Here is a 25,622-nt window from a genome sequence, read left to right on the forward strand (position 1 = left end):
AGGGAACATATCACAGTTATATATGGCAAGTGAAAGTGTTAGTTGCTCAGTCGTGTCCGACTCTCTGGGACCCAATGGACTGTAGCCCACCAGGCTCCTCTGTCCATGGGATTCGCCAGGCAAGAATACTGGAGGATTGCCATTCCCTTCTCCAAGGGATCTTCCCAACCCAGGGATTGAACCCAGGTCTCCTGCATTGCAGGCAGATTCTTTACTGTCTGAGTCACTAGTGAAGCTTGAATCTTTTTCAAAGTGGAGGAAACAGTATAAATAAACATAAGGAAAGCCAAACAGTGTCATTAAATTCTAGCTGGATGTCGTTGCTTTCTGGGTATGGAAAACTCCACAGACTTAGTCTGGTTCCCTCTCCTTGTGGCTCAGGTCTCCGCTCAGATGGCCGCTCCTCAGGAAGCCTCTCCTGCCCACTCTTCATTCTTGCTTTATTTCTCTCATAGCCCTATCACAATCAAAGGGGTTGTTAGTTTCCCTATGGGCCTCTGGTTCCATCAAGGTAGGGCCTTGTCTGCCTGGCTTAATCATTCTGTTTCATTGCCTGGCTCAACAAAGAGTTAAGTAAGTAAGCCACACCATGCAGCTTGTGGGATCTTAGTTCCCCGATCAGGGATGGAACCTGTACCCCCTGCAGTGAAAGTGCAGAGTCCTAACCACTGGACCACCAGGGAATTCCCTCCAGTGTGTTTTTGCTCTCCTTGTAGTGTGTGCCAACCAGGTGTTAAGGGCACGTGCCAGTGCCTGCCGCCACTTGCACCTCCTAGGACAGGAGGGCTGAGAGAGACTTGAGAAGGAAGCAGCCTTCTGGGGTGCAGCCCGGCAGCTCTCCTGGCTCCCAGGCAGCACTGGAGAGACCCCTAGGCCTGCAACCTCAATCCAGGCTTCAGATCCTCCTTTGGCCCCTGGCCAGCCAAATGACCCTACAGCATCACAGAACCTCACCAACTTCCATCTTCCCCAGGGCCTCTGTGAGGACAAGGGACAGTCACTATGGACACAGACTAGTGAAAGAAGCTGCTCAATAAATGAGAACAGAAGCTCAGACGGTTTACCAGAAGGTGAGATGTAATTACTGACTGTGTCTGCTCACATCCTACCCTTTCTTTCAGGCCCAACTTTAAAAAGTAATAATATTGTTTCCCCTTTAATAAGAATTTATTGTGCCAGGCACCTTTCTAAATTAGAGGTTTGTATATCTATCATTTAATTTTAGCCTTGCAATAATACTGTAAAGTAGAGATTTATTATTCCCATTTTACAGATGAGGGAACTGAGGCTCAGAGTAGTTTTATGACTTGCCCAAGAGGATGCAGCAAGAAGTGATGCAACCTGTCCACATTCTTAACTATGACATTGTAACAACCACCTAAATGCCACCACCTACATGAAGATTTCCTGCCTAGGGTTCTCCTCTTCTAAATACTCGTAATTCATATTACCTCTCTGATCACATCTACCCAATCTCCCATGGTGTGTGTGTGTGTCTGTGTATGTGGCAAATACTAATTTCTTGAAGGCTGAGACCACATTCACCCGTCTCTTCCAGGGTCAAGCTGAGCACCTGGCATCCTGTAGGTACTTTACTTGTGTCTGTTTAGTAAATAAGGATTGAAGGCTCCTGGGTTTCTTCTGCCAGTCTCCATCTCCATGGAGGGCAGATGGCGAAGAATAAGCAGCCACATTTCCAGGGATATAAACTAGCTCTATGAGAAAGTTTCTGAGCTGTTTACCTGGGAAAGTGTGTGGAATGAGGTGGGTACAAAGACCAGGAAGCTAACACTGGCACTGAGACCAGGAGGAGATGGCTTCGGAAAGATACTCCTGGATAGCAATACTGAGGTCTGTGCTAGACTTCATCTTTCTAGATTCACTTTCCACTCTCCTGTCCATCCCCATGGGAGATTGGAAGAAGTGGAAGGGATGGTACAGGGGTACTGATTCTGTGTGTGTTGGGCCAGGACTGGTAGCGGCTCTGTGGTTACTAGCCTGGATTCTGTGCTATCCTGAGTGGTTTCCATACACCCTGATCTTATCTTTGGAGAGTCCCTTTAATAGACCCTCTTTGTATCATCCTGATTTGATTGTGCCCTTGGCTTCTGCAGGGAGAGGATGGATGGGGTGGAATGCCCTTTACTGTGCTCTGTGGGCCACTTCTTGATGTCAGAGTCTATGCTTACTCATCTCTGTGTTCCTGCACCTGGCATAGTCCTTGGGCCGTGGTTCTAACAGCTAACACTTATTGAAAGCTTATTATGTACAAGGCGTTGTTATCTGTATTGACTCAAATAATCCTCATCACAATCCCATGACCATCATCCTCAGTTTACAGATGAAGAAACTGAGACACAGAGAGGCTGAGTGGCTTGTCCAGGGACACATGTCTTGTCAGCCTTTGGCAGATCTAGAAGGTTGGCTCATGACTCTTGAACCTGCTACTGGGCTGCCTTTCTGTTTGCTGTTTTGGGGATGATGTCCATTAGCCTCTGGAACCAAAAGAATCTATTTCTTTGCCCACTCAGGGACTCAGGTAGAATGGGCAGAAGGTGGAATGCAGGTTACCATGGCAACCGATTACTTGGTGCACAACTGGTGAGCTCTTGGGGCTGAGGTTCTGCTGCTGGCAGAGAGAAGGGTGGGGTTGGCATGGGGCAATGTCTGAGGTACCAGATGCACTGGGAGGATTTGGAAGAATACCAGGTGGGTAGATCAGGCAGGAGATTCTGGGCAGTGGTGGGAGCTTCCTGAGGCAGGTGGGAGGGGTGGGAAAACTCTCACTGTGGTCCCTGCCTTCGCTAAACCTACATCCATGTGACCCAGACTGGCTCTCAGAGGGCCCCTCCCCATTTGTTTCCTGCTCCAGATCCCAGGGCTTTCGCCTTGTCTCCGATCCTTTCTGTAGGCCTGTACCACTGTGCTCCCTCCCAAGGCCATCAGAGACGGGGCACTGTTTCCTCCTCTGCCACCACCTCGGGCGTCTGCTGCTGAGGGCTGGGAGCCTCCATTCCCTGGTTGTTCAATGAGAGCATCAGCTTTTCCTCCCAACCCCCGAAGTTTCCCACTCCCCAGAGGGCCAGGGCAGGGCTGGATGGAGTGGGCAAGTCACCTGTCTGTGGTTTGTTTCAGGCCTTGACCTTCTTGACCAGGAATGAAATCCTGTGGTGAGTAGAGGGGGTCCCCTTTCCCTCCCCTTGGAACTGAAATCTTACCCTGGTACAGCCTCACTCTGGTCCCTGAATGTGGTCCCTGCCCAGAGCTACAAAGTCCTGGAGACGAGGCTGTCAGCAGACAGGCAGAGACAGACCCCAGTCCTGGAGGGTCCAAGGTCACGATTCCCAGGGCCCTACTACATTGAAATGTCAGATTGTAGGTTGCTATGGGATCCATGGCGAGGTTTCTTCATAGAACCGCAGAGGTGGACAGGGCCTTCCTGGGATGATGAGGACAAGGAGGAGAGGACTTAGGAAACAGGTCTGCAGTACATACAGCGAGGTGGTCCTCTATCTGGGTAAAGCTGATGCCCCACTGAATCTCTCTTAGTCCTCCCTTCCCTCCCAAGCTTCGCTTCACTGCCTCCCAGCATGGTGGGTGTAACAGTGCGCAGTCCATTCCCTGTTCTTAAGCTGGTGATGGCCAGAGAGGAAGGCTCCGGGCCAAGACAGCCAACACAAGGATCCCTCATGGGACCGCAGAGAGGGTAGACAGCATGAGAGATGTGAGAGCACTCAGCCTGGGCCAGGTGCTCATCAGAAACTCGTTAGAGGAGGAAAGGGGGTCTCTAGGGCATTGTTGGTGGGGTGAAGGGAGGTTGGAGTGAGGAGACTGCCCTGAGACCCACAGAACCCTCTCGCCTCTTTGTCTCTGCTGGACACACCCTCCCCAGACAACACCCAGCCTGGAAGCTGCACTTCCCACTCAGGGTCCCAGGCAGGGCAATGATTCTGCCCCAAGCATGAGACTCTCCCGGCACGGGGGTGGGGGGCTGATGGATGTCCAGGGCACAGTAAGTGATGGAGACCAGGGACAGTCACCAGATTACATCGCTTTCCTTTTAAAACGAGTGTTTGCTCATTTTAGAAATAAAGAAAAATATAACAAAACTCTACATCCTACTACTTTTACATCTCATTGATATTTTCTAAAAAAGGAACACTTGCATAAAAATGAAATAAAAATTGAAAAGTAATATGTGAGCATGGCCAGAAAATTCAAATAGCATAAATATCCTAAAAGAAAAGTAAGTGTCCCTCTCCTTCCCAGGCCTTCTCCCTGATGATAACCCTGTTCACAGTTGGTTTCTCATCAAGGCTTCCATAAAAATTTTCATAGATAGATCTAAATAAATATCCTTCAAAAATTTTATCTCATTCACACTGCAGCATTTACCAATTTATAGTGTAGCATTATACTGTTCTGGACCTTTTTTCTTTTTAAGTTTTCATGTTGTCTATCTTTACATAAAGCACATAGAGATATGTCTCATTCTATGACTATGGGACATTCTTTCCTATAGAGGAAATATCATTCATTTTACAACCTCCCCCCATAACATACACTTAAGTTCTTTATGACTTTTAGTTCTATCAATAACGTTATAGTAAACATTTATGTAAAAATAGCTTATTTAATTGATAAGCTTTTGAATTGTGGTGCTGCAGAAGACTCTTGAATGTCCCTTGGACTGCAAGGAGATCAAACCAGTCAATCCTAAAGGAAATCAACCCTGAATATTCATTGGAAAGACTGATGCAGAAACGCCAATATTTTGGCCACCTGAGGCAAAGAGCCAACTCATTGGAAAAGGCCCTGATGCTGGGAAAGATAGAAGGCAAAAGGAGAAGAGGGCGACAGAGGATAAGATGGTTAGATAGCATCACCAACTCGATGGACATGAACTTGAGCAAACTCCAGGAGATAGTAGAGGACTGGGAAGCCTGGTGTGCTGCAGTCCTTAGGGTTGCATAGAGTTGGACATGACTTGGCAACTGAACAAAAACAAACCTTATTCAACAAGTGAGAGTAAATCCATAGGAGAGATTTCTAGCTGTAGAAATGGTGGGCAAATGGTGGACATGTCTAAAATGTCAACAGGAAGGACAGGATTGTTCTGCACTAATTTATTCTCTCTCCACTTCAGCATGACCATGCCTGCTCCTCTTTCCATCTAGAAAGTTCAAACATTCTCAGATGGCCTTTTCTGGATCCCTAGGGCCCCTCACATGTGCCCCATTCCCACCACCAATGCGGTGGTGGGAGTTGAAGTGGGGAAATCAGTCAAAAGAGAGGAGGATGGGAGGGAAGCCCTTCCATCTCGTGTGTTCTCTATTGGTCTTTGAGAAAGATGTTCTAGTAGGGAGCTGTCTGTAGGGACTCCTCTTTTCTGAACTGCCCACACAGGCCATGAGACAGCCCCTGCCTACCTCCTGTTTCAAACTTCTCTCCACTCCTATTGAAAGTGAGCCCTTCATGGAGGGGCCTCACCTCATCTGTTTGTACTGGGGAGGCAGGTCCCAGGGAGTGAGGCCAGCAAAGGCTCCACTTCAGCCCAACTTCTCTCACCAACTTCTCTCAAAACCACCTCCTGCCAACCCTGTCTTTTGTCTGTGTCATGCCTAAGCATGAGGGCCTGGTGCCTGGCCCTTGGGTAGCCTCTGCCCATGAGACTCCAACCCTTTGGGCTCTAGAAGAACAGGATGGGTCAGTGCTGGAGGAGGGATGGGGATGGCAGTGCTCCAGGAAGGCAGAGAGGAGGTGCAGTGGCTGGGTGTCTACTGTCTTTGTGTTTCACCATCATGGAGACTTTCAACTGAGGCAGAGCAGGACTAGCATGAAGTGGGGACAAAAATGCTAAGATGTGTGGGGTGATACCAGGGAGAGCTTTTTGCTGCTTCAAACCAAGGTGAGTCTCCAGATTAGGAAGACCACACTCTGGGGAGCAGCTGAGGGTGTAGAACAGCTGTCAGGAGCTGTGAAGAACGGAAGAGAACAGGGGAAGGACTGAAAGCCTGCTTCAGGACGGGAAAGGCACTTTGACCTAGCCATTGCACTTGAATCAAGAGGGCATGGATGAAATAAACGTGGATGGACCCATCCATCCGTGGCACTGTCCTTGGAGAGAAGGAGAAGTTTTATGTTGGGTGTGGATTAGTGTCTTCAAGGCATATTGTAAAGTTAAAAAAGCAATGTGCCATAGTTTCCAGTGAATGTGGAGAACTGAGCATTTTCTTTTATTTATTTTCCCTACTAAAAGGACAGCTAGGATTAGAAAAAGAGAAAGAAACCCATAAGGGAGAACTCAAGAGATGAAAGCAGATGAGAGAGAGAAACAATTTTCAAAGTGGAAAACAAAGAGATCCACAATACGGACTTAGAGCTGAAAGTTGAAAGCAGATTGCTGGAAAACAGGGATTGGGGTGATGGAGTCAAGGACCCAGAAAGGCTCCTTTCTGAATGCCAGGATGAAGGCTCGGGTGAAAACAAAAAGATGGCTTTACATGATTCTCCTCTTGCCCTGCAATCCACTCAGCACCCCTTCCCCAGCCCAGCAGAGGACAGGAGCTCGCCATGTGGAGAGAGCTAGCCATGCAGGCTTCTGACTCAGGACCACCAGGAACAGAGATGAGCACGGATGAGCTGCCAGTCAGCTCGTTACAGACTTGGCAATTGCACATGAATTGAAAGCTGAGAGACACTACGTATTTGAAGGAAAAAAAAAAAATTTAAGCCTACATTAATTTATTTCAGGACACCAGAGGTATTGAGAAGATCTTAAGAATGTTCACAGAGGAAGAAAACAGAATACATACAGAGGATCGGGAAGTAGAATTTTAGACTTGTGCTGGAAGATGGTGGCTGAACAGCTTCAAAATCAAGAAAAAATTCCAATGTAGGATTAAGTCATAGCTAAACTATTAATCAAGAGTGAAGGTGAAACAATACTTTTTGACATGTGACTTCTAAAAACAATTACCTCATGCAGGCAGCTTCTGCAGTGTCTATTAAAATTATCAAGTAAGCTAAGTTCTTCATTAACATTAGTGAGTAAACTAAGAAAAAGAATTCCCTGGTAGCTCAGCTGGTAAACAATCTGCCTGCAACGCAGGAGACCCTGGTTTGATTCCTGGGTAGGGAAAATCCTCTGGAGAAGGGATAGGCTACCTATTCCAGTATTCTTGGTCTTCCCTGGTGGTTCAGATGGTAAAGAATCTGCCTGCAGTGCTGGATACCTGCATTCAATCCTTGGGTTGGGAAGATCCCCTGGAGAAGGGAACGGCTACCCACTGCAGTATTCTGGCCTGGAGAATTCCATGGACTGTGTAGTCCATGGCATCATAGTCCATGGCATAGCAAAGAGTTGGACACAACTGAGCAACTTTTACTTTCAAACTAAGGAAAAAAGAAGACGTAAGAACCAGAAAACAGAGGGCCGCAACACATGGAATTTCAAAAATGAAAGTGAAGAGAAACCCGAGGATGACAATGCAGCAGGCATGAAAAGCAATGCATCCAGATTAGAATTAAGGAGTCAGGAATTCCAGGAGTGATACCTCCAAGAAAACAAAATGAACCTATGGATGATATAAGGTATACAAACATATGAAGAGGAACTTCACAGTTCTGCAGAAAGTTTGGGAAAGAAATAATGATAGAAACACTGAAACCTAAGCAAAAGAAAAACAAAGAGTCTTGCAAGAAAGAAAATGTAATCATGTTGTACTAGGGAACTCAGCTGTGAGCAATGTTTGAATCATACATATATAGTATGTAATAATACATACATATAACAATAATATAAATACTGAATTTTGATTCAGGAAAATCATTTTATTTTGGGATGTTAGGGGAAGAACTAGTATATATGTGCTGTGCTGAGTCTCTCAGTCGTGCCTGATTCTTTGCAACTCTGTGGACTGTAGCCTACCAGGTTCCTCTGTCCATGAGGATTCTCCAGGCAAGAATACTAGAGTGGGTTGCTATGCCCTCCTCAAGGGGATCTTCTCAACCCAGGGATTGAACCAAGGTCTCCCAATTTGCAGGCAGATTCTTTACCACCTGAGCCACCAAGGAAGCCTAAAATAGGTTATGCTGCTGCTGCTGCTAAGTCACTTCAGTCGTGTCCGACTCTGTGTGACCCATAGACAGCAGTCCACCAGGCTCACCCGTCCCTGGGATTCTCCAGGCAAGAACACTGGAGTGGGTTGCCATTTCCTTCTCCAATGCACAAAAGTGAAAGTGAAGTCACTTAGTCGTGTCCGACTCTAAGCAACCCCATGGACTGCAGCCCACCAGGCTCCTCCGTCCATGGGATTTTCCAGGCAAGAGTACTGGAGTGGGTTGCCAGTGCCTTCTCTGTAAGTAGGTTATAGATAGAGATAAATTCTCTCTTTTTTAGCAGTAAGAGGTCACAAAATAAAGTCTGCAATGAAAAAATACCAAGTGGCAGTATCAGCACCATCTCTAGAAACACTATGCAAATATTAAGTAAAAACCAAGAGAAATAGAAAAACATTTTAAAAAAATTCAGCCTCTAGAGAGCAGGGGTAAAGAAGTGGTATAGAATACTGTGTATTAATAATATTAATTATAGTGCTGTTGGCTTTTAAAAACCTATTTCACTCTTACTTTGGTAAACTAGTCTGGTACATATAGGGTGCTACTTTTAGTAAAATAAAAGGCTGTACGTGCGTGCATATGTACACACACAGAGAATATCTTAGGAAGGATACACACACACATATAAGCTGATCCTAGGTTAACTCCTTGGAGGGACAGGATCATGGATTACATTAGGGTTAGTGTCCATGCCTTGTCTGTAAAGGGAAGGGGCAGCTTGGATATGGGTTCCAAGCAACACCGGCCGTGGCTCAGGAGGCAGATGGCAGTGATGCTCAGGGGAGACAGCAGACACCCTGGGCTGCCAGGGCTAAATCGGGCCAGACTAAGCCCTGATCACTTCTAAACAAGTTTCCAACATCACCTTTGACACTGTGTTGTGATTTTCCTATGAACGTGACAAAGAAATGTGGCTTGGATGACAGTACATCTGGATAGATTTAGCCAGTTGAAAAAAAAGTATCCAAGAGACTGATAAGCAGGGGAGCAGGGTGGCTCTGCCCTTGTCTAATGCTTTCCCACCTCCTTATCTGTGACTTGCATGAGACAGAAAGGCCTGGTCACTGGATCCGCAGATGACACCTAATGAGAGGGGCAGACCACATGTGACAGCTTCTTCCCCATCCAGGGCTGCCCTGATTCAGCTCTCTAAGAAGGGGTCTGTCCACCCTAAATGTCTAATCTGTGGGAGTCTTCTTGCACATCCCGTTGGTCTCTGAAAGAGCAGGGTCCCCTTTGTCCTCAGCTTCCAGGTTAGCCCTCTCCGACTTTGGTTAAATTGCTGTTACATTGCCCCCACCTTCCAGATGTCTCTATGGAATCAGTGCACAGGCCCTCTGGGGCCCTTATCTTCACTTGAGGCTCTGGACCCTGAGTCTGGGACTTGCCTCAGGAAGGGCACATGTGGCTTCCTTTAGATCTCCATGTCTGAGGCTGGGTCAGCCTGACTCAGTTCGAGCTATTTCAGGGTACATTACATTGCTCAGGGATGGCTCCTGACATGATCTTGGGCTGGATTTAGGTCTGGTAAATGGGATCCTGAAGCTTTGCCCCAGTTCCTGCTCAGGCTAACCTGACCATGAGGCCCCTGGATCCTCTGAGCACTCTTGAGGTCCCCAAACCTGCCAGTCTCCATGCCCTGTCCTGGCTGTTAGCTCCTGGTCCACCTGGAGTGCCAGAAGGTCAGCAGACAGAGGCTTGCTTCCTAGGAGTCAAAGGCCAGAGTCTGAGGCTCAACTTTTTCACTTACTTGCTGTGTGACCTTGAGTGAGTTTCTTACTCTCGCTGAGCCCCAGTTTTCACACATACAAAAAGTATGTATTCAACCTAATTGTTATTAGGTCAGTTAGATGATTAGATCTGCACAGGAATTAAAGCAGTGCCTGGCACAGAGGTCGGTGCTGAGACCGGTGTAGCTGTCATTTTCATGGTATTTTCATCTCCTTTTTGTGAATGAGGAAACCAGCTCAAAGAAATGAAGCTATTTGCCCAAAGTCACACAGCTTGGAACCAGTAGATCATAGAACCAAAAGTTACCTTTCCAGGCTAGAGATGAGGCCATTCATAAAATACCTGTAGGCCACTCCATGGTGAAAGGGACAATTGACTCCATGGGATGGGGGTGAAGCCCAGGTCGGGGAGCCCAGACTGGGATGGAAGGGGTGTAACTGGAGACTTTCACTGGAGCTGTGTTCTCAGTCCTACCTGTACAATTCAAACACAGAAGCATGTAGAACCTATAGGTGCCTGGGCTGACACTAGCCTTGAATGAGAATCTCTAGAGTTGATCCTTTCACAAGCTCCCTGTGTGCTTCTGATGTGGGACCCATCCAGTCAAAAAAGGCTAAACTGGAGTGTCTCAGAGGCAAGGGATGGACCGGATGCCAGAGAAGGGTACAGAATTCCTGAACTGGAGGATGGAGGGAGCTAGCTGAGATTCACTGCACAGAGGGGACCCGGCAGACCCAAGGTCCTGCAGAGTCAGGGCAGTGGAGCTGGTCTCCCCCACCGTCTCAGCCTCCCCGCCCGCAGACAGCCTCTCCCCTCGTCTGGCTAGGTGTGGAAGGGAGACGCAGCTTGGGCTGCTTGCTTTCTGGCATGCGAGATGTGTGAGCTTTTTAAATGGCTTTGACTTTTGAGTCCATTAGTGATTAATTCCGAGTTCCACTTAGAGCCAGCTGATCCATATTTGGAGGAGAACATTTTGTGGCAAGCCGAGAAGCAGCCACGATTCATCTGCGGGCAGCCCACCCACTCGGCGGCCTGGGAAGACACGAAGTCTGGGCAGGGCCCTCCCCACGGTACCTGCTCCCCGGAAGTCTCTCCAGGGTGGGGAGGAGGTGCTGAGAGTCTTTCACCTGGGACCCCTTAGAGGTGGGCAGCACAGCCTGAGGAGTGTGGCTTAGGGTTCAGACCCCCCTCGACTCCTTCCAAGCTGAATGACCTGGGGCAGACCCCTTCAACTCTTTGAGCCTTGGTCTCCACATCTACAGACATCATCACCCCTATATCTATCCCACAAGGTTGCTGGGAAGATTCATTGAGATAATGTGGTTGAATGCACCAGGCACACAGAGCTTAAAAAACAAGAAGCGGGTGACCACGGCAGTGGGGGTTCCCTCTCTTCCCACCCCCCGCCCCCGACCCGCAGCCCTTCTGAGCCCTTCCTCTCTGGGCTCCTGGGGAAAGAACTTTGGCATCTGCAGCTCTGGCTTCACGCCCACCCCTGTGTGACCTTGGGCAAGGTGAGTATTTTACCTCCTTGAGTCTCAATTTCCTTCTCTGTAAGGAAGAGATGATGGTCCCTTCCTTGCAAGATGGTTCTGTAGGTCCCACCAGAAATGTCCACAGGAGTCGGCAATGTGCAGCAGGCACTCCTAGTGAGGGGTCAGAGTGGGGGACACCCTGCATGTCAACCATACAAGTGCCCAGCCTCAGAGAATTCTTTAAAATTAATAAAACATACTGCAAGTCAGTCTGCTTTCTTATTACCCCACACTAGGAATTCTAACAATGACAGTGATCAAATGCTCCTTGGGGCTAAGGGCAGACCACTGCCAGCGCCCCCTCCCCTGGAGGCCACTGGACACACACCCCCGACCCCCACCCTGGGTACAACGGCTTTCCTCTCTCCTTGCTGTCCTTCAGTGTCCCCACCCAATCTTTTCCTAGAGACTATCTCCCTTCGCCCATTCTACACCCCACTTTTCAGCTCCCTCCCCACTCCCTTACAAGGTTGATATGGTCCATGCTCCAGAGTGTGGGCAGAGAGGGCTCCAGCATGAGGGCCCTGCTCTCCTGGCCTGGGGCAGAGTTCGCTCCTACCCTCTGCCTTGCAGCACCCACACGGCCATTCATTTCCCCCTCTGCCTGCCTGTCCCTCACAAGCTAAATCCCCTGGAGCAGGGAGGAGGCCCGCAGACAGACATTGATTACTGGATCGATGAGGACAGTTGCTCAGTCCCATCGTCTGGATCCAGCTCACTGGCCTCGGATGGCTGTGTGGGTTGCTGGCTGCTTGGCCACACCCATGGAGTGACCTCTTTTTCCTGGGATGAGGGTGGGGCTGGACAGATGGCTTGGGGTGGCATCCTGGCTTCCCCAAGGCCCTGCTGGTTCCTCCATCCGTAAAGGAGGGACTGAAGGAAGGGAGGGCAGAAGTCCTTTCCAGTGCACTTGCAGATTGTGTTCAGGCTACAGAGCATATGGGCTTATCTTTGCATCCCCCACAGCGCATGCGCTGGGCACACTGGAGCCCCAGGCATGTTTCTGGAAGGGCAGGATGATTTATAACTACCAAATGTGTGTCAATCAATCCTCCAAAGGGAGCCTGCAGGAGGCAGGGGGCCTGCTGGTCCCCACCTTCAGCCCACCCCTGCCTCTCTTCTCAGTATCCACGACTCCTTCCTGAAGCTCTGTCCCCCCGGGAAGTACTACAAGGAGGCCACACTCACCGTGGACCAAGTGAGCTCCCTGCCAGCCCTGAGGGTGAGTCCAGGGGGCGGGGTGGAAGGGATGGGGCGGTGTCACTGGGATCTGCTGAGTCTCGGAAAGTGCTGGTCTCAGTGTGCTCACCTGTGAAATGGGCGGGGTGGCGGGGTGGCTGAAATCCCATGTGCTTCCTGAGGCCCGTGTACCCACATAGGCTGTGCTTTGCTCCAGCCATCAGTGCACCCCACTGCCAATCTCCTAGGGACCGTCCTTGAGCACTGGCTTCTGTTATAAAAAGACCCTGCCCTTCCCCCAAGGCGCCTGGAAGAGCCCAGAGGTGCACAATAAAGGGCTCCTGAAATTTTAATTAAACTTTGTGCAAAGAGGCAGCGTCATATGAACAAATCACAGCGCTGTCAGACTTGCTGATTTTTCATTTGGGTCTCGGCAGAATAATGGTTTGAAAGTGTCATTGTACAATGAAAGTCCATCTTCATTTCTGTCTGAAACAAAACTGGCTCTGAGCGCTGTGGGCACCTCTTTAAAGAGGGCCCCGGGAGGTGGGTGCAGGGATGGGAGTGGGGGGTGGAGGGATCCTGAGGAAGAGACCACAGAGGGGTTGGAGGGGAGGGGAAGGGGCAGCCCCTCCCCAGTGACAGACCTGTTCTAGGGTAGAAACAGAAGGAACACAGAGCCTGGGGCTTGCAATAGAGGCTGGAGCCTAGAAGACAAGGAAACCAAAAGTAGGGGAGAGAGGGGGGCAGGGGATTAGGTGAGCTGAGAGCAGAATCCTCAACAAGGTGACATCCCTGGAAAATGTCCCGGCTACATAGTGGGGAGCCTGTCCTCTTAGGACCCCTGACTCACACAGACACAGCTCTGCACATCCCCACACCCCCAAACACTCCTACTTGAGGTGGGGAACATCTCTCTAAGACCTAGACTATCCAAAGAGGGAGCTGGGGTGAGGGGCACCCAAAGGCCAGGCTGAATGGGGAGCTTCTGCCCTGTCATCCAGGATGGGGGACAGTGTCACGGGTCAGTCCCAGAGTACCCAAATGCTAGGCTTGGGGGAAAAAAAAAGACTTGTAAATCGCCAGTCTAATCACTGTCAAATGCTCTCCACTGATTTTATCCTTTGGATAACTGAGTCCCCAACAGGGGAACAACTCACGCAGGGCCACGTGACACCGCAGAACCTGGAAGTTAGACAGGACTTTGACCCCCGGGCCGGGCCTCCATTTCTAATCAGGGCTTGGCTCTGACATGTGCCTAGGACTGCCAGGCGCCCTAGGGAGCAGCTGGCAAAGACCCACCCTGGAGGGCTGGCACAGAGGGTGTTGGTATGACTCGTGGCCTCAGCACTCTGCATGGACCCAGCACACCACAGTCACGCCTAGGGGCTGTGATCAGAGCCCCAGAAGAGCAAACACTGGACTGGATCAGAGGGCTGGGTCCAGGCCCAGCTCCATCACACTCCGCAGATAACGCATCTCTCCTCTAAGTTTAATCTCCTCTCTGTACAACAATATGCACACCCTGTGCGTGTAACAGACCTGGCAGGGATGAGCCATGGTCCTCTGCACCCTCCGTTTTGTTCCCCATCCTCTCCTTTCTTCCACCTGGAGGCTGGGCTGGGGCTCCAAGGCTGGAGAAAACGGACGAGGGGCAGATGGCAGGAGCACATTGGCCATGACCCCGGGTGGTCTGGGGTCTACTTGACCTCGGGCTTGTCATCTGGCAGTCAAGGGCTGGGCGCTGATGCAGCAAGAACGTGAGACTGCTGTAAAGTGCTGCAGTGTGTGAGGGTCTGGGGACGGACAACCGCCCAGGGCCCAAGAGCCCCAGGAGCTTGTTCACCGGACAGTGGCTGGGAGCTGAGTGGGCGGAGGGGGTGTGTCTTGGGATGTGATTACTTTAATTTGACATTTCTTATTTCATCCTTCTAAATGGTCATTATTTTACCCTATCCTACACATAAAAACCAAATCATTGCAGAAAAATTGGAAAGCACAGAGAGAAAAGCAAAAGTGTGGTAAAAATCATCAGGTAGCCTACCTTAAAGAATGACCATTGTGACCATCTTACCTTGTTTCCTTCCATACTTTCATTTTTAATGTGGATCTATACGTGTTTATTGGGATCACATTGACTTTTTTTGTATATTGGTTCCCCCCTCCCATTTTGGATTCTTTGTTGCCTTTCCAACTGTTTCTGAACAGCCAGTACCATCTCCTGAATTGAGGACACTGAACCTTTGCCACATGGAGAGAGCTAGGGCGCAGGGCACAGGGCCAGGAGCAGAGGAGCTGGCTTTGAACTCGTTTGCCAGGCAAGTGATCCCAAGCAAGTCACTTCACAAGAGGAATGACTGGTGGTGAGGGGGAGCAAATAGAAGTCAAAGAAGACTGGGAGGCAAAGGGTACAGAAGGCAGCTGTTTTCCTGCAGGTGAAAGGGCTGCTTCTAGGGGCTCCCAAGTGTAGGCCTGGGTCCAAGGACGAAGGTTTCTCCACAATACAAAGTAAGCACTTTGTAATCATCAGAGCTGTACATAGAGGAAGTGAGCTCCCTGTCACGGAAGGGCACCAAGTGGGAGCGGGCCAAGCCTTAGCTGGTGGCATTTCAGCACATGCTTAGGTGTCAGTGGCCACTGGACTGCATGCATTGGTGCCCTTCTCACCCTCTGCGGTTCTGTTTCTGACCCGGAGCTTGGTCTTACTCTTCTTTGAGTCATCTATTACAATATGTCCCAAACTCTGGATGTTCATAGTCCAGTGAAATCTGCTCCCCCTCCCAAAGTTATTATTTTGTGGAAGGACTAGCTAGTGATGCTAACTTTCCAATTTTGTCAAGTAAGGACTTAAGAAAACATGTCATCCACAATCATCATTTCACTTTGTAAAGATATTAATTTTAGAACAAAAGTGTAAGAAGGATCCCAGAAGCAACAACTGTTGTTTCCATACACATCCCTTTTTCATTTTACTTCTCTCCCTCTGTTCTTGGTTGTCAAGAACATTGTTGCTGATCATTCCTGGTCCTCAGACTAGCTTTGGGGGATTAAGATCCAGGACTCAAGTTTCTCTCTGCGCCTTTCTGATCTTGATTGAGGCAGAAAACTGAGTTTCCCAAAAGAAGCAAGGAGAGGTTTGATGGGAGGTAGGGACCTAAGTACCCCCGTGTCCTCTGTGGTCTGAAGGATGGGAGCTGGGTGACTCAGCCTGTGCAGAACACTTCTCTGGAAAAGCTTGGAGAACAGGGCCCAAGGGAGCTCTGGATACCGGTATTACTTGGCTCAGGGTCTTGAGTGATCTGGAAGAAAGTTCTGTTTTCCTAACTTGGATACACTCGTGGAAAAAGGAGGTTGGCTAACATTGGGAAGGGTCTGCCCATCGTGGAGGGCAGGGCAGGAGCAGCCTGAGCAACAGAGTCCAGCAGGGACACAGGAAGGCCCTGTTAAGCCGGGGCTCACTGCCCCCTTTTATCCAGAAGTTTCTGGGGTTTTTTTTTTTGTCTGCCGCTCTGTTTGGTATATTTAAACATGAATTAGCTCAATGTTTCTGTTCTTGTAAATAACGATCTTCCTTTCTATAAACACTGATGAGTACTGGCATGGTGTGACCCACGTGGGTTTCTAGTTTCCGGGACTCGGACAGCCAGCAGCAGGACCTGGGGGAACATCTTGGGTTCTGGTAGAAGTACCAAGAGTCTGGTAGAAGCTCCCCTAATGAACAGGGCTACCACATACCTCTGGCCTCTTTCCATCTCCTTTTCTGGGGTTCCTACAGGCAGGTGATCTGGGCACAGCCTGATCCCTACTACGTTTTATTGCAGCATCAAATCTGAAAAAGCACCTTGAGGTTTGGGAACACGCCTGAGGTGTCAGGAGTTGCTCCAGGTGTGGCTTCTGAGGTTTCAGCCCCAGTGTTTCTGAGACTTTCAGAGGCCTGCTATAGGCTGAGCCCATTTGCTTGAAATATGTGTGTGTGTTAGTCTCTCAGTTGTGTCTGACTTTTTGTGACCCAATGGCAACCCACTCCAGTACTCTTGCGTGGAAAATCCCATGGACGGAGGAGCCTGGTGGGCTACAGTCCATGGGGTCGCTAAGAGTCAGACACGACTGAGCGACTTCACTTTCACTTTTCACTTTTGTGCATTGGAGAAGGAAATGGCAACCCACTCCAGTGTTCTTGCCTGGAGAATCCCAGGGACGGGGAAGCCTGGTGGGCTGCCATCTATGGGGTCGCACAGAGTCAGACATGACTGAAGCAACTTAGCAGCAGCAGCAGCAGCAGCAGCAGGACTGCCACCAGGCTCCTCTGTTCATGGGATTTCCCAGGCAAGAGTACCGAAGCGTGTTGCCATTCCCTTCTCCAGGGGATCCTCCCCACACAGGGATTGAACCCAGGTCTCCTGCATTGCAGGCAGATTCTTTACCGTCTGAGCCACCAGGGAAGCTTAGAATAGCTTGGAATGAACTCACTCCCAAGGCTATGGACAATGAAAAGCCCTCATGGTTATTCAGCCTCTCCAGAAACCACCAGAGTGGGAGGGGCAAGGATGGGATTGTGTTTTTTAATTAAAAATTATATATATACATACACACACACATATATTGAAGAAGGAAATGGCAACCATGCCAGTGTTCTTGCCTGGAGAATCCCATGGACAGAGGAGCCTGGCAGGCTACAGTCCATGGGGCTGCAAGAGTCGGACACAACTTAGCAACTAAACCACCACTATATAGTATTTAAATAAATTTTTTATGCAGGCTGAGAATCAAGTTGCCCTATGGGGACTGCCCTCCCCCGTTTCCCTTCTCTGGAGGCAACCATTTTCAGCCCCTTCTTGATAACTCAGCCTTTGATTTCTATCCCCGCACCCCCACCCCCAAGAGAAGAGGCTCTTTGTCACTCCCACACCCACCCTGCCTGTATGTAACTCCCCGTTCCTCTGCCCCTCTAGTACAGTTACCTAATGATTTCAGTTCAGTCACTATACAGTGTTTCCATTATCATGGCTGAATGTGCTACTCAGAGCTGAATCATGAGATAGACTATGGTTAGTTTTCCCTTTTTGCACATTTTTTGTTGTCTTTCCTAGATTTAATCACTGCTTTTGCTTAGTTTTCTATGTATTTATTAGTAAATATGACACCAACCCCCTGCCAATCATGTCAATCTCCTCTAAAGGCATTCAGAAGGGAGATCTTTTCTGAACATTCCCTTTTCTTGGCAAAATTTCTCTTGGAGTCCTACAATCCACTCTAATAAGGGCTGGCCAGCCCTCTGGAGCCTGGTACTTGTTGTCGGTCTGGAATCTCCTTCCACAGTCGTCCGGCTTCTTTCACCTCGCGCTTGAATCTTCCATTTCCTATCTTTTCCTCTTTCTCTCTCTACTGCCTTGTTTTGGTGGAGCACATACTCTGGTAGCTTCCTTATGAAGGGTGCATGGGGGTAAGTGTTATGACACCTTACATATCTGAAAATGTCTTTATTCTCTCTTTACACTTGATTGGGAGTTCAGATGGAGAATTATAGGTTCGATATCAACTTTGCTTCAGAGTTTAGAAAACATCAGTCTATTACATTTTCACTTTCACTGTTGTTACTGAGAAGTCCAAAGCCCTCTGTTTTCTAATCTCTTTTTTGTGATCTGTTTTTTTTTTTTTTTTTTTTTCTTTCTGAAAACTTGGAGGCTTCTCTTTGACACCAGTATTCTGAAATTTCCAGCAATGGGAGTTAGTGTGGGTCCTTTTCTCCCAATACTGGGCATGCAGAGGACCCATTCAGTACGGAAACTGTTCTTCCATTCAGGGACACGTCCATGAATTATTTCTTTGGTAATTTCTCCCTTCTGTCTTGTTTTCTCTGCAACATTCTTATGCTGTATATCCTGGGTTGGTCCTTTATGCTTCATCTCTTCTCTCATATGTTTCATCTTCATCCCTTTGCTTTTTCTCTGGGGAACTTTACTCAACTGTATCTTCACCTCCAGTTTAGTTGTTCACTTCTGCCATCATGCTTTTCATTCCCAAGAGCTCATTTTTATTCTCTGTTTATTTCTTTAAAAAAAAGTATCCTCATTTTTCCTGAATGTAATGTCTTCTCCAACCTGTAATCCAAGGTGCTGTTTCCCATTAGCTTTGGGTCACCTCTTTCACATCAGGGGCCTTCCTTGAATGCTTAGTAACTGTTTTCTCATAATTAAGAGTTGGGAGGGTTGCTGCTAAAAATGTGTTTCAGAGCTTGAGTCCCTGAGTGTGGTTTATTAACTCGGAGCTTCCCTGAAGTGGCCTTTTTTTTTTTGAATGTTCACAACCACTCTAATTGTAAGAACCAAAAACTAGAAACAACCCAAAGGGCCATTAGCTGGGTGGCTAAACTGTGTACCAGGCAACAGTAGTCAGTAACATGTGATGAACTGCCGAAACGAGGGTCATGGCTGAATCTGACACGTGATGCAAAGTGGAAGGAGCCAACACAAAACACTAATCCCATTTAATTTCGGGTACGTGGCCTTCTGGGAAAAAGAAAACTCTAGGGCTGAAAAAAAGATCAGTGGCAACCAGGAGTTAGGGTTATGAGAACATTTACTGCAAAGGGAACTTCTGGTGGTAGCAGCAGTGTTCTCTATCTTGGTTGGAATGGTTGTCTCCAATGTCTAAACTCAGCAAACTGTAGTCTTTTTTTTCTTTTTTTTTTTTTTTAAATTTCAGCTATGCGGTCTCAGTAGTTGTGGCACTCAGGCTTAGCTGTAGCCTATAGGACCTTAGTTCCCCATAGGGATCAAACCCAGGCCCCCTGGCTTTGCGAGCCTGGAATCTCATCCACTAAACCACCAGAGAAGTCTCCAAACTCTACTCTTAAAAAAAAAAAATGGTGAGTTTTACTTTATGTAAATTCCCTTAATAGGGGAGTTTCCCTGGCAATCCAGTGGCTGAGACTCTGCATTCCATTGCAGGGGGGCATGGGTTCAATCCCTGGTCAGGGAACAAAGATCCCACAGGCCACACCATGCATAAAGGGGCCATTTCTTGAGGACACGCTGGAGAACAGAAGTAAGTTCTGGCTGCCAGGATTCTGGTGCTCAGTCAGGGAAGAGAACTGGTGGAGGTTCAGACTCCAGCACATGTATATTGATTTAATTTCCAGTTCTCAGCCGTGGCTGACGTCCCCAGAGCAGAGAGCCTCTGTTACACTCTCCTGAACAACCCTCTGTGGGGGGCTGGGGAGGGACAATCACCCCCCAGCATCAAAAGCAAGGGAGGTCTAGAACTCCAACTGCTTCACAACACTGTCATCAGTCTCTTTTTAGCTAACATCTATTTCCAGAGCAACCTGACATTTCGAGGTCCAGAGCCTCTAGAAACTTCTGGGATGTAGAACTGGTTGGTAATGAGTTCCCTGCTGCAGGCTCAGGGTCCTGCCCTCTGGCATCTGCTGGGTCAGTTACCTCTCGTCCATCTGCCTCCTGAGTGTGTTGCTGAGGAATTGCTGCTGTTTCCTTGTGTTCTCTCTGGTTTTGTGGGTCATGCCTCTAAAGACTCGTTTACTGTAATTGTAGTGGGTGTCAGAAGGGAATGAAAATAGATGCGAGTGTTCAACCTGTCATCTTTATAAAGGATTGACACCTGCATTCCTGATATTCAGTAACACGTTTTGAAAACGTTTCAAAAACACCCTCTCCTCATTGATGCTGCCTCGGAATCTTCACACAGACAGCAGCTGTCCCCACACTTTTTCTCCTGCACTCTCCACAGCCAGCCTCCCAAATGCTCCGCTTGGCTGGTATCCTCTGAGCCTTACTCTCATGCTGTTCCCTCACCCTTCCCACCCCTACACCACCCTCCATCCCAGGCAGGCTGCTCTGGGAGCCCCTTCCCTTTCCACAGACCCCTGGGAAATGTCACTCCTTGTCCTATCAATTACCGGAGAACAGTTCCCATGGGTAAGGGACATTTTTTGGAGTCCGATGAATAAGGGTTCTCACTCCTGGTCCTCAGTGATGCACCCTAGAAGCGCTTATGCATTTATCATATGTTGTACACTAAATGAGGTGTTGGGGGCTTAGAAGATCTTTTCTCAGCACATTCAAGGTTAAGAACAAACAGGAGAATAGCAAACCTTGGGGGGCTTTGCAGAGCTCTGATTCTCAACCCCAGTGCTAAATACTGGGACCAGGTGGTCCCAGCCTACCCAGTGGGCACAGTCCCTCTCAGAGACCCAGCTCCAGACCTCTTGGTCACGCTGTTGGCATCCACTCCTAAGTTCTGAGGATGCCAAGTGGCTTCTGGGGCAGCCAGGCAAGTCCGGGTGCAGCACCCCTCCCAAGGGTATGGGTGGGACCTCTCTAGTACCGTCCTGTGACTGGGCCAGGGCTAGTGCTCAGCCCTCAGGCACCTGCACTCAACTCTCCCGACAGCCTTCGGCTGGCTGAGTTATTATCTGCATTGACAGCTGGGGAAGCAGAGGGTCAAAGGGGGTAAGCAAGTCTTCCAGTGAAAACTCTATTATTATAAATGACCATCCTGCTTTGTCTGGCAGAGTCCCCAGCTGGAAGGGGTCCCAAAGGCCCTTAGGTTCTCTTTTTCCATGGGTGATGGCACATGGGGAGAATTTGAATCCACCTGTCCATCTGAGAAGAGATCAGGGTGCGAAGGACAGCAGTGACTAAGGGGTCTGGGAATTTTCCTAGTGTACTTTTGGATCAACTTTGTCAAAGCCTTCTCATGGCCACCACCTCCCTGCACCTCCCAAGGGTACAGAGGCCTTGACAGATGAAAAAACTAAGGCCCACAGATGGGACATGACTGTCCAAGGTCAAGGGCCCATCGAAGCCTGAGCCAAGGTTGGAATGCTCGCCTCTGGCTCCACCAAAGCTTTCTCCACACTCCATGTTCTGAATTCCCACCATGTCCTCTGATGGGCTCTGTCTGAGGTTTGTTCCTTGATGAGGAACTAGTCTGCCTGCCCCTAACATTCACCACCTCTCGGCTCCCGTGAGCTTGGGGCTGTCCTCTGAGAGCACCAAATTCAGCCAGGGGACAGAGAAGTGGGCATGGAGGGAAGGTGGCAGGCTAGCGGTGGGTGGGGGTGTCTTGATCACCCCCGGCCCAGGCCAGGACAGCAGCGCTCAGTGGTAATCTTCATGCCGTATTTAGGCCACTGCCCTGAACCCCTCCCTCACTCTCAGATAGTCTCCCTGGCTTGTTAAAAATAGCAGCAGATTGGATAGTTACAGCAATCCTACTTTCCAGCCCCAAATGTCCACTACCATTAGTCATGAGCCTCACGGTTACAAGTCCTATTCACGCTCAGCCTCATTGGCTCCTCACCAGGTCTGTGAAGCACAGACCTGCTCTGCAGGTGAGGAAGAGGCATCTAGATTAAAAGCTCTACCCACAGTCCCACAGTTGCAAAGATGCATTTGCACCCAAGACCTGTTTGTTTTTCATACTTCTCCATCTATTGGGGAGGACAAATTCAAGGCCTCCAAGCAGGCAACACATGTGGGTGTGTGTATGTATGTCTACCTGTGTGCACATGTGTGTAATAGGAGGAGAAAGGAGGATGGGAAGAAGCTGGTGGTCTGGACAGTCAGTGATTGAAGGGAGAATGGCTTTCCCGTCTCTGGCTGGGATGCTCCCAGAACCTGCCCTTAGGTGGCAGGTCACACACGTGGGTCTCATGTGCGGGGAAGGCCTGCCCTTCACTCCAACTCATTTCAGGAGGGCCCTTCCCAGAGTCCAGTCTCTCAGGCTCCAGTGGCAGGCCTGGGAATTGTCAGATTCCCTGGTCCCCAAGCCAGGCCCCACCCCTAGTGCCCAGGGTTCCCGCGTGAACAAATGTTCCACTGAGAAAGGAGAGAGAACAAAGGGACGGGATTGGCCTGCCAAGCGCCCCAGCCCAGCCTCCCAGGCTCCCACCCAAGGGCTCCATCTCACAGGGCCTAAGGTCACTCTGAGCCTTTCATCTGTCCCTCCCAAGATAAATACTGGGGGTGACTCAGGGCCTCCCCAAACGGAGCTGGCAGCTTCAGCTCTCTCTCGCCCAGGGCTGCAGTCAGGGCCACCCCTGTCTGTTCAGCAGAGTTCAGATCACTGGCCACTCTGCCCCACCCCCCACCATCCCAGCCAGCCCTGAAATCTGTGCCCAACTGGGCTCTGTGCTGGGGCATTGCACACATAGCATCTCATTTAATCCTCAGAGTTATCCGCATTTACAGCTGGTGAGCAGAGGATCAAAAAGGGTCACACAGTTGATGAAAGGCAGCAGAGTCTCAGCCTCCAGGGCTCACACCCCCTCCACCAGTGGGAGGGTCCTGACTCCCTGATGTGGAGGCAGGGCTGGGAAGGCAATCTGGCAGCTGGCTCACTCCCCGCGTTTTCAAGCATCATTAGATCTTTTTCTGACAGCTTCATCAGTTAGCAGGGCTCAGAATTGGCAAAAATCCTTATTTAGACATTCAGCCAAAGAATTAAGAAGTGGTTCATTTCAGAAAAAAGCTCAGTGATGTAGGACGCAGTCTCTGCTCTGGCCCAGCAGCAGAGAGAAAGGATCTGGCCTCCAGCCTTGGCCACAGCGCAGACACGGCAGCCCTGGGCATGCCACAGCACTTCCCGAGGCCTCAGTTTCCTTGTCTTCCCGGTGGATGTATAATGCCTCCCGCATAGGTAGTTAGGAGAGCCTGGACAGTGGGGAGAACTCTGGGTTCTGGTTCCAGCTTTTCCCTCCTCTGGTTGCCTGGCCTTGGGCCAGTTCCTTCCTTCTTGGTCTCAACTTTCTATGTAGACTCCAGGGCAAGGCACGAGACCTGTGGCTTTTAACTTGGGGCAGTGGGGCTGGAGGGAGCCTGTAGGATGGCCAAGGGCAGCCCGTTTCCTAGTGCATGCCAGTGGACTATGCTATACCTGTAGCAGCCTCTGCTTGGTGCCCCTCAGTTCAATTCAGTCACTCAGTCATGTCCGACTCTTTGCGACCCCATGGACTGCGGCATGCCAGGCTTCCCTGTCCATCACCAACTCCCAGAGCTTGCTCCATCTCATGTCCATCAAGTCGGTGATGCCATCCAACCACCTCATCCTCTATTGTCCCCTTCTCTTCCTGCCTTCAATCTTTCCCAGGATCAGGGTCTTTTCCAATGAGTCCGTTCTGTGGTGCCCCTAGTAGGGGAAATGTGGAGCCCTTCCATTGCTTCCCTGCGTGCAATCTGCTTAACCCATATTTCACATGGTAACGAGGGCGAGGTGTCGGGAACAGGACTGGAGAGACATTTGGCTTTCATTTGCATAGCGCTTGACCATTTCCCCACCATCTCACATGTCACATCTTACTGGACCCAGCCAGTAAGTGGGAAGTGGCTGTGGTGGCTGTCTGCAGTTCAAAGCAAAATCAGAAACCGGGACCATGGACTGCAAGTCTTGCTCACCTTGCTCCTTCTTCCATCGCTTACTTCTGAGAGGCGTTTCTCATCCAGCCACACCCACCCAGTCCTGTAATCACTTCTGTCAGTGACTTGTGTTTCTCTCAAATCTCCCGAGAGCACTTGTCAGGCAGTTGCCCCACCGCCAGAGGCAAAGCAGACTTGGGAACAGGTGGGCCTGAGTCTGAATGCTTCAGGGCGAGTCACTCAACTCCGCGGAGCCTTGGCTTCCTACGCTTTGAGATGGGAAAGACAAGTCAGTCCGCTTTGCAGAGCATTGGGATCCAGTGAGACGCGAGTCCAGCCCTCCCCAGGGGCACACACTGTCTCATTGCTTCTCCCCAAGAGGGTTACCTGGGAATCAAGGTGAGAATGACCAGCCCATTGCTAGATGAGGAAGTGGAGGCTCTGGCAGGTGGAGGGCCTGTCCAGTGTGGAGCCAGGGATGGCCAGGCAGGGAGCAGGTGCCCTGCAGCACCAGCTCCCCTGGGCTCTGTCCACCGGGAAAGACATTCACGTGGCAGAGGTGGGAAGTGAACCCGGGCTTCCTTCCAGAGGTGGTGCCTCTTCCCTCCCTGCTGCAGATGACACTGATGGGACCGTTTAGAGTAGAGCTCACACCCAAATTCCCCGGGGGCCCAGAGGGAACAGGCTGCAGAGGGCTTTGGGACATCCTTGTCCAGCACCCTGGTCCCAGTCCTGTGCTCTCAGAGCACAAGATAAACAAACCCCATCTCAGCTTTTCAAGAGTCCTGGTCCCCAGGGCCCTTCTCAGCTTTGCTGGCTTGGGGCTTTATTCTACTCATGTCTTTTCTGATAACTTCATTTGTGCCCCCAGAGACCTCAGGCTTGTTTAAAAATAGAATAAATAATGTTGTTCCTAAAGTGCCCCCTCCCCGCTTTGGGCCTCCTAATGAGGTGCTGGCTGGGCTGACTGGGGCTCAGTTCCCAGGATTTTCAACTCTCTGCAGGCCTCGGGCCCCTGCTGCCTCTTCTTCCCAGCCGCGTGGGTGTGGGGGAGGCCTTGTGCTGCTCGCCTGGAGCTCCAGGCCAGCACAGCTCTGCAGAGCTGGGGTGTGGGGACCCATTCACCCAGGTGGAAGGCCAGGCCAGGCCCGGGGCAGGCTCGACCACAGAAGACCCCGCGAGGGAACTTCCACTTTTCTCAGCTCTGGCCTCAGTCCCTGACATAGAACAGGCCCCTTGTGTGTCTGGGGCTGAATGATGCCTCCAGGTTGCAGCCCCTCAAGTCTCCCAGGTGCATCAGGCTTGTTGTTCCAAGTCCTGGACCAGAGTTTATATTTTGTATGTGGCCTCAGTTTTCCCTGCCTGAGAAATGGACCTACGGATAGCAGCCCCACCTACCACAGAGGGTCTGTGTGTAGCCTGCAGGAGAGGACGGCTATGAAAATGCTAAAATGCTGCAGGCGGCTGGATGTGATTTCAGGCAACAGTCAGAGAAGAATAGCACCTGGAGGCAGGGAGTGGTTGTTGCCCTCTGAATGCTGGGACACTTCTGAGTTTGTTTTATTTTTTTAATTTTTATTTTAATTGATGTATAGCTAATTTACAATGTGGTGTTTCTGCTGTACAGCAAAGTAATTCAGTTATGCATATATATATTCTTTTTTATATTCTTTTCCAT

The 25,622-nt window shown here is 49.7% G+C and overlaps 1 protein-coding gene and 1 non-coding gene across 4 annotated transcripts in view; one reads left to right on the top strand and one right to left on the bottom strand.

Moving 5' to 3' along the window:
• Positions 1-610: 610 nt before the first annotated feature.
• TRNAE-UUC (transfer RNA glutamic acid (anticodon UUC)) lies at positions 611-683 on the bottom strand. Its single transcript has one exon. It is a non-coding gene; the product is annotated as a tRNA-Glu (tRNA).
• Positions 684-1,013: 330 nt separating this feature from the next.
• CIB4 (calcium and integrin binding family member 4) overlaps positions 1,014-25,622 on the top strand; it is a 53,000-nt gene continuing 28,391 nt past the window's right edge. The window contains exons 1-3 of one of the 3 annotated variants that reach the window (XM_059891528.1): positions 1,014-1,070; positions 3,136-3,170; positions 12,513-12,609. In XM_059891528.1, coding sequence (XP_059747511.1) covers positions 1,038-1,070; positions 3,136-3,170; positions 12,513-12,609 — 165 coding nt within the window. In that variant the 5' untranslated portion in view covers positions 1,014-1,037. Of the gene's footprint in view, positions 1,071-2,505; positions 2,710-3,135; positions 3,171-12,512; positions 12,610-25,622 lie in introns of those variants that run through there. The other 2 variants (XM_059891529.1, NM_001076455.2) reach the window with 2 other exon arrangements.

Source organism: Bos taurus, chromosome 11 (assembly GCF_002263795.3).
Source record: "Bos taurus isolate L1 Dominette 01449 registration number 42190680 breed Hereford chromosome 11, ARS-UCD2.0, whole genome shotgun sequence".
Classification (NCBI taxonomy): domain Eukaryota; kingdom Metazoa; phylum Chordata; class Mammalia; order Artiodactyla; family Bovidae; genus Bos; species Bos taurus.